Below are 8,873 nucleotides of genomic sequence, written 5' to 3'. Positions count from 1 at the left end.
AGGGCTGAGAGGCTGGCGCACGCGGCAGGGACGCTTGCTCAGGACTGTCACGAGGACACAAGGTAATGATCTTCATTTCACCTCCTAAAACAGGAAAACTGTTGGGTGTCTGGCTGTAAAGGGCAAAACCACAAAAGAGTGGAAGCTAAAGGAAATATCAAGTTCCCTCACTGTGTGGATGAGGTTCACAGAGTCACGGAATACGCTGAGTTGGAAGGGACCCATCAGGGTCATCGAGTTCAGCTCCTGCCCGTGTGCAGGGCCCCCCAAGAGTCACTCCATGTGCCCGAGAGCATTGTCCAAAGGCTTCTTGAGCTCTGTCAGGCTTGGTGCTGTGACCACTGCCCTGGCTTGTCTGGGGAAATGACTGTGCTGGGGAACGTGAGGTTGTCCCGCAAGAGGGAGCATTGCCAACTTCCTGGGACTTGAATGATTCCTTCCTGAGATCAAAAGAGCCATCAGATGAGCCAGTCAAACAGTTTTGCTTGGCCTTTAGGTGCACAAGACAAAGCCAAAATGTTGGCTAATGTTCATCACTGAAGGATCCCATACATCTATTTCTCATTAACTTAAGACTTTCCTAGAAATATTCCAGGGGTCTTTAGCCAATGTATTCAGTCTTTCTAAACCTCTTCTGCAGATTTCTATAATGCTCTTATCTGTGGCTGAATGACCTCCAAATTGCTTCCTGAAGAAAACTGTGGTTTCCTAGTGGCAAAATCAACCCAAACCACCCAAATCCCCTTACTTTGAGGATTCAATTCCCATTAATAGCTGCCAAGAACGCATGAGCAACTAGCTGTCCCTGTGCATACATATGGTATAGAATAATCAAAAGCAAGCATGAGGCATTTGGTCCTGGCTTCCCTGCCAGTTAAAGAAAGGCAAATTACTGTGCAATGGCAGCAAGACACTGCTAATAAGCTCTGACTCAAAGCAGAGGTGTTTCGCTTGTTCCCTGGGATCCTTTGATGCCACAGAAGCGCACCCACAGTTTCAGAGTGAGATTGTATTTTTCTGTTGCCCCACGTTCTCCTCTTGCCTCTTGTGTTCAGCTGACAGCACTGTGCAGTGACAAGTGGAGGTAAATCTCTCTCTTTGCTGAGTAGGTAATGCCTTCTCATGCAGGTATGGCAGCTGCTGAGGTTAAGGTATCAGCTTATTCTGTTAACGCTCCTCCTTTGTTTGTTCACCTTCTATTCTTTCTTTCTTTCTTTCTTTCTTTTCTTTCTTTCTTTCTTTCTTTCTTTCTTTCTTTCTTTCTTGTTTTAGGCATTATGGACAGGAGATGGTGAAAATGATGCTGAATCACCAAAAATTTAAAAGGCTTTTGGAACAATCTCTTTCCACCCGTGACCTGGAAGATATTCTGACAAGAATGAAGAAGAAAGTAAGTGCTTGGTAGGAGAAATGTCTCCTTTGTGCAAGTATTGCCATTGCTGATATGACATCAAACATACCTAATCTTATCTCATTCCTTTTCTGCCAAATCAATTTGCTCCTGGGAATGAACTGTTGATCCGTAGCCCTTTCATCTGCAGAGCACAAAGGAACTGATAATATTAGGGGAAAAGTGGGGTATTGGATATTTTGAATATTGGCCACAAACAGGGAAGGGAAAGAGGAGAAAATGGGTTTACATTTAAGCATAACCCCCCACCCCACTATCCCTACTCTGCCCCCAGTGACGCAATTAAGTGAGAACAGTGCTTCTGGAGATAACAGAGTCTTTGCAAAAGACACAGGAAGCAGTAGTGCCAAGAAAATTTGCAAATATACAAAAGTCCAGTCCCAGTCAATCCCAATTCCTACAATTACTGTCTGTCTTCTGGGAATGCTGTCTTGCTGTCATGCCCTGTGGAGCTGGAAGAAGCTTGGTGAATTCAGCAGCATCCAGTGGAAAATCATTTGTTTGCCTGGGGGTTTTTTAATTCTTTTTACCTACATTATAGAAGGGAGTGTGCCTTTGTGCAGCAACAGGGAGAGTGAATGTGGAATCAAATCAACTTCCAACACAATGGGCCAACCTCCAAAGAGTCCAAATTTTTCTGCAGCTTCCTTTAAGAGCATTAGTTCCCTACCAGTTTGCATTATTCCCATTTATGCTCAAGAGGAATGAATTGGGGATTTTAGACTGCTGCTCAGTATGGTAGCAGCCATAACCTGCCTTGGGCTATTGAAAACAAAGAGTTGGCATCACTGAACCTCTGGCCTGTTTCCTTCTGTAAGTTCAGAAAGGTTTGCCCAAGCCTTGGTAGCAGTGATCCTGGTTATAAGTTGTGTTTTAAACAGGTAATTTCCTATTTTACATTCTAAAGATCCATGGGGTTTCTTTATGCCTTTGTAGGGGATGGAAACGCAGAAGGGTGAACAGCCATCTGTCGAGAAGCCTGTGAAGAAGAGGAGCGATGGCTCGAAGAAGCCCCAGGCCACATTGCCTTCTAGTAAACGGTACTGAGCACTTTAGTTAGATGTGACAAAGCACGTGGCAAGCTTTACATGTCTCTTCCTCAGGAAAATCTTTCTGGTGGAGATGACCTGTGCCAGAGATTGTTTTCTTTCCCTACAAATGCTCTATCATAAAAAATGTCTCCTTCTGCATTACGCTGAACACAACTTCTCTGGAAGGGTTTCCGCAAAAAATGGGCGACAAAAAGACACCCATTGGTTGCAGCTCAGAAGATCCAGTGCAGTGGCAAGGACAGTGCTGTGGAGGCTGTGAGAGGGCCATGTCTCCGCTGCCTCACTTGGGACAAGTAAATTCAAGCAGGGTTTTTTCCTCTGAGAGCAGTCTTCTTCAGATGGGTGTTTTGATGAGAAGTCCCAGTCTAGAAGCAAGATGCCGTTCCCCAAAATAGCACTTCCCATGCACGTGGTTTGGCCTCCCTGAGTCATGGTTTTCTTACCCTCAGACAGTACCAAGATGAGTAGTAAGTAGCAAGCCAGTTCCTGAGCAACTTTGGTCAACAAGTGTCTCAATATGGACGTTTTGTCTTGACATTCCTGTCCTTCATACTGTTTGCTTGATGGACAGCATGTTTGGTTTATTTCCCCCTGGGCTGCAATCAGCATTTGAGACAGGAATTTGGTCCTTGCTCTCTCTTCCTGCCAGTGGGAGAGCTACTTGTACCTGTTGTCCTCTGATAACAGAGGGGATTTATTTAGCTCTGTCATGCTCAGCGCTGGCAGGAGAGTGACCACATGCCTCAGTAGCATAGTCAGGATCTTCCCATGCCCATGGAAGAGACAGGCTGATCCAAGAGAGTTGTTCCCAGTGGGTTTGTTAAGCTGTGGATCTAGTCTCTAGGGAAGCAATCATGTGAGCGTAGTGCTGGGATGTCTGGCTTCTGTTTTTATCCCTGTTACGGATTTTCTGGATCCTTCAGATATGCCCCTATCCATCTGTTCAGATGCATCTGAGCTGCTTTTCCAGATTGTCATGCCTGCTGTAGAGACACTTCTCCAGAGGGATGAGTTTCCTTATTATAAGACACACACCTGCCTTATGATGAGGCATTTAAACTTGGAAGTAGCGTCTCTCTTTCCTCACAAAGCAGTGCGACATGTGTACCTGGGAAGCTGTCTGGAGATAAGTGAGATGCATCTCATCCTTGGTTTTCCTGAGTAAGCACTGGTGAGAATGTTGCTTGCAGATTGTCTCCTGTAATGATTGTCATGAGGTCTCACGTTGTTTTTCAGGTCAGGATTTTCTAGCTTGAAATCACATCATTAGGAAACCTCCCCAAGATGTTCTGCTCACAATTAACTGAAGGTATGATCACCAACAGGTCTTCATTTGGTTTTATTTTCCAGGGTGAAGTCTACCTCTGATGAACGCCTCCTACACCGCCCAAAAGCCCAGGTCACGTTACCTCCGGCTGTGGAAGAAACGGAGCCGCTCCAGAAGCTGTACAATCTCCTGGAAGCCAAGGAGTTTAAGACACGGATGGAAGGAGTGGCACTCCTCCTAGACCTGTGCAAAAGCAGCCCCCAGCTCGTCTCCACTAACACTGTCCAAGTATGTAGGGTGTCTTCACTGTTCCTTTCCTTTAGCTCCTTTCCCAAGCCTGTAGCAGGAAAGTTAATTCAGTGTGTCTTGGCACTACATCCTGGCTGTGTGGGACAGGCTGGTGCCTCTTACCCTGAAATATTTAATTCAGGTCCACGCTTCAGGACAAGTTCTTTCAGTCCAGATGTATTTGTCTGGCAGGTGCCTATTGATGCTGTTCATCAGATGAGGACAGAGTTTTCTGCTGGTGTAACTTCTGCTGTCTCCTACTCCCACTTGGGTTAAGTGAAGGGAATCCAGCCACTGAAAGCGTGGCAATTATTCTCTAGACAAAAAAATGGGTTTGGATGGGGAAGAGAAGTATCAGGCTGGGCTGGTTTAAACCAAGTTTTTTTAAAGGATACTTCTGTAAACTCCGACTTGTCTTGCACAGGCACAACTCCGGTTACTCATTTCCATCGGCATCCCTAGTCCTCTTGGTAAAGACGGTGCTCACCCTTCTTGGGGGGTCTTTTTTTCTTTTTGGAAAAGGAGGGAAATGGCTAGGGACAGATCTCTTCCTTCTCCTCCCAGCAGCTGCTTTTTCCCTTTGTCCAGAAAATGGTGCCTGATAATGTGGCTGTCAAGGGACTGAACCTGCTCTAATGAGAGCGGTACAGCACATTAAATTTCAGAAGTCTACCTGCTAGGTAGACAATTGGTCTGGATCCTGGAAGAGTTGATCAGAGCCCTGCACTTCTCCAGACACAGGTTCTGAGACAGATGGAACAAAACCTGGATCTCCTCCAGCCATAGTTTTGGCAAAATCATAACTGCCCTCAGAACTTGAGGCAACTGTGTAGAAAAAGGGGCATTGTAAATATCTGGTTGCATACTTCGAAAGCAAAGATACTGTTTTGCATCAATAAATGGGATGAATTTAATGACTGAAATGTGGAGAGAAACACCATAGGAACTATCCTCTCCCCACCCAAACGTTTTCAAAATATATGAAAATCTTTCAACCAGCATGAGGTTGCGCAACCATTCCAGAGAGTGGCCCACAGGAAAATTGTGCAAGCAAGTGCTGACCTGACAGGAAGGATCACTTTCATCTTTTACATTGCTGAGTGCTCACTTCTGCATCCCTTCTTCAAACAAGGACATTTTAATCCAGCTTTCATGTTGTTTGTTCTCTTCACAGATTTTTGATTATTTTGTCCCGAGACTTGGTGATACGCACAAGAAAGTGAAGCAGAAGGCGCTGGACGTGCTGGCTGAAATCATAAGCATCCTGAAAGATGGCTTAAACCCAGTGATCATCTGTCTGGTTGAAGGAATAACAAACAACCTAAACTCAAAGGACCCCGGGGTTTATGCCGCAGCTGTGAAAGCGCTGGAAGAATCCATGGCTCACTTAGGTAAGGCTGAGCCCTGGCATGGACTCTCCTCAAGTGTGTCTCTGCCTCTGCGAGTCAAGAGAACGCTGAGGGCCTTGACAGCTGTTGTTGTCTGTGGAAACCTCCAGCTGACATCCACCAGAAGCTGTGCAGGTGCAGTCCTTACGCACCAGTCCCCCACCAGGCTTGAATGTGCATTGGCATTTCCCAAAAGTCCCAGGAGCCCTTGGCTCTGTGCTGCTTGTCTGAAGAGGAAGTGCTGGACTACAGGGCCAAAGGGATTTTTGGAGTTTGCCTGGGCCCCATTTGCCTTCCCAAATGAATAGCTTTGCTGTTGGCATGAAGGGACACTGGCGCATCAGAACCTCTGCAGAGCAGCCTCCTGGAAGGCTCCACATCATAGGCATTAGCTTCATTAGGACAGCAGGATCAGTTCTTTACTGCATGCTTGCATGAAGATCATTTGGGACCTCCTTTTGTATCTCATGCAGGAAAGGAGCTCTTAGTAATACCCTGCTACTGAAACCCACACTGGGGTGTAGCTCTGTAGTGGTTCCCAATGAAGCAGATTGCCTGCTTTGTCACTGCCAGCCCTGTGACCCTGTGAGGGACCAAACTTCATCCCACACATGTTCTGTCTCCAGGAAAAGCTTGCCTTGGCTTATTAGAGTGGTAGGACTGGAGGCTTGTAGGCCAATGCAGGCAACAGAAAATTCAGACCCCCAAAACCGCAACAGATAGGCACAATGAAAACCAAAATACATACGCCGGTCAAGTATTGGGAAATCAGTTCATTTTCCAGTCTCTCTGCCAAGATCTGATTTCACAGATGTTACAGAAACCCACAGGCTACTGAGGCACTGAGCAGTAATAGCTCTTGTATGAGTAACTTGGAGTCTTGTCCCTAGATCCACACAGGTAACCTGACAATTTAAAAACAGCTTATCCTTCAGGTGGGAATGGAGGTGTGAATTTTCGAGCCTTCTCACCCTATTCCATAGGGGAGAGAGAAGATCACTTCTGCAAATCTCTGGGATGCAAAACCTTTTCACTGCTTACGTGTGATTGAACTCTTGAGGTCCCTGATGTGAAATGTTTAACATAGCTCCTGGTACAGCAGACAACTTTGGATTTAAAATGTGAAAGGAGAGCTTTTCTTTTGGAATTTAAAATCCTCCCAAGTAGGCTGGAAGGAAAGAAGAAAAGGATTCAAAAATCAGCAGGAATTTCCTTTCTTTTGCAAAATGTAGTTGCCCCTGCCCTTTCCCACCCCACTGTCCTTTCTCTTATGACCTCAGAAGAGAGAGCAGAAATGTGTGTTTCCCTTGTAGATAAAGTATCCCTGATGAAAGAGTTCAGCCACCGCAGGAGTGAACTGAAGGGCCAAGCTCTGCTGGATGTCACGGAGCATCTCTCAGGTATGGCCTCCCCTTCTAAGCCAAGAGGTCTTCCGAGGCAGAATTTACAGGGAATGCCAGTGAATAGACACTAGAGTGGCTCCTCCAAATCAGGAGGTGCTGAGCTTGTCCCTCCTGCCCAATACCCATGGAAGGTGTATTGGGCAGGTTTTCCCTGGCTGCTGCAGAGGTGTGCAGCATCTGAGATGGGGGCGGCACTCGGCCTCGGGGCTGAGCTCTCACTGGGGCATCTCAGAAGCCGCCTTCAGGAAAGGGAGGGGCTAAAAATTCCCAAGCTGGCTCCTCTCTTGGAAGCTCAGGGACAGCTCTGATCCTTTAGGGAAAACGGTGGCAAATGCTGTTTCAGGGGATTGGTTTGTTTTGTCCTCACAGAATTCTTGCTTTGCTCTTGGAAAGTTTTGAGGCGGAAGCCTGCAGTGCCTGGGGGTCACCGTTTGGTCCAAACTCAGCACACGTGTTAGAGGCACGGATTTTGTGCAAGGCAGCCTTTGGGGGCAGAGGGGCAGAAGCAGAGTGCTGAGGCTCCCTGCCTGTGCTGTGGAAGTGCCATTGGACTGAGCATTTCAGGGTGTGCAGTCAGGGTCTTCCTATGTCAGCGCTGCCCAAAATGCTCCAAATGCAGCTGATAATTGATTGCTCAGAGGAGCTTGCTATGTCAGCAATAGCCAAGGGATGGGAACATGATAACCTCAATATATACTAGAGAAGACAGTGTATAGCCTTGCTTTATTTATAGCCTTGCTTTAGCGGGGTCTAAATCCACTGCTAATTAAGCCAGGTCACAAAAACGGAGTCATCCTTTTTATTAGAAATCTCTCAATTACCTCTCTAAAGTGCCTTTCAAACCTTCAGCAGTGGGTTTAGACAACTTCTAAATGGAAATAAACAGCAATTTGACATTTTGGTCATTCATCATGCTGGAAACAGATTGTGGAATGATTTAGTAAAGGTGTGAAGTCTGCCACAGGTACAAGGCTCGGATCTGGAGAAATTAGTCCTGAGGGCTTGGTGGTTCTGTTTTGGGGATGTTCAGCTGCTTTGCCCATTTCTGGATCATGGGGCTCTCTCTGTTATTTCACTGATCTTAGCCAGAGAGACTCCCAAAATCACAACTAGAGGTAGATCCTTGTTTGCATTAAGGCTGGTGGTTAAGAAGTTTGCGTCTCTCTTCCGGCAGCGCTTGTGGCATGGGTTTATCCCAGGAGCCCCGAAGTCGTCCAGCGCTACGCCCTGCCCGTGCTCTGGTCCTTCCTGGGGAACAAGGCGCTGCCTGTCCGAAGCGCCAATGTCCGCACTGTGGTCACCAAGCTTGCCTGCGCCCTCTACAAGGTGATGGGCGCCAAGCTGAGGAAGCATGCTGCCAGCCAGCCTCCACATGTGCGGGAAAACCTCTCCGACATTTTGGGCTGGTGAAGGCTCGATGACCTGCAGAGAGATGACAAAGTGCTGAGTTGGACACCTCCGGACGTGACTTCTTAGCTGTGCCAAAAAGGACAGAATGCAAAGGAAGGGTGTGCACCTGCCCCCGCTCTCTCCACCCCCCTTCCTAGTCGTGGCATGGGGTGCCTGAAGCAACTTCCAAGTGAGGACAAGGTGAAGGCTGAGCATGGCTCAGCCTCACAAAGAGGTAAGGCGGGAGCTGGGCCACTCTCTGGCAGGAGGAAGGCTCTTGTGCCAGCCTAGAGAGCCTGGGCACATTGCCAGGGAACAGTTCTGCCCTGCATGTGCCCCCTGCACTGAGCTGTGCTGCTCCCAGTGCCCCGTGGAGCTGTAGGGCTGCTCAGCTGTGGGGCCGGGAGAGGAGCAGGAGGGTGCGTGTGCAGCTGAGCCATTCCTGGAAAGCACAGGCCTCTGGGCTCCCTGCTGTCCCAGGGCAGCCCAGAGGCCAGGCTGTTCCTGTGCTGGCTCTGTGCAAGTGGGTCAGGGTGTCTCCCTGGCCTGCCTCAAGTGGCTGCTGGCAGGAGCATGTTTCCCTGTGCAGCTCTTTAGAAGTTTCCAGGTGGTCTGTCCCATTAAATACGTAGCTTCAGATGCTTTAGGTTTGCATTGCGGCCTCTGTTATATTTT

At 47.7% G+C, this 8,873-nt stretch overlaps 1 protein-coding gene across 3 annotated transcripts; it reads left to right on the top strand.

Moving 5' to 3' along the window:
* The first annotated feature begins 5,314 nt into the window (after positions 1-5,314).
* Positions 5,315-8,367, top strand: LOC125323563 (TOG array regulator of axonemal microtubules protein 2-like). Of its 3 annotated transcripts, none has more exons than XR_007202558.1 (2): positions 5,315-5,409; positions 6,720-6,759. XR_007202558.1 is itself a non-coding variant. In XM_048298662.1 (2 exons), exons 1-2 carry the CDS (start codon positions 5,397-5,399, stop codon positions 8,217-8,219), a joined length of 249 nt encoding a protein of 82 aa, XP_048154619.1. In that variant the 5' UTR covers positions 5,315-5,396; the 3' UTR covers positions 8,220-8,367. The 3 variants fall into 3 exon arrangements, 1 of the variants encoding a protein (XP_048154619.1); XM_048298662.1 differs by lacking the exon at positions 6,720-6,759 and adding an exon at positions 7,984-8,367; XR_007202557.1 differs by lacking the exons at positions 5,315-5,409; positions 6,720-6,759 and adding exons at positions 6,764-6,806; positions 7,984-8,367.
* Positions 8,368-8,873: the final 506 nt, after the last annotated feature.

This window comes from Corvus hawaiiensis, chromosome 3 (genome assembly GCF_020740725.1).
Source record: "Corvus hawaiiensis isolate bCorHaw1 chromosome 3, bCorHaw1.pri.cur, whole genome shotgun sequence".
NCBI classification, from domain to species: Eukaryota; Metazoa; Chordata; class Aves; order Passeriformes; family Corvidae; genus Corvus; species Corvus hawaiiensis.
This window is presented reverse-complemented; position numbering and strand designations above follow the sequence as displayed.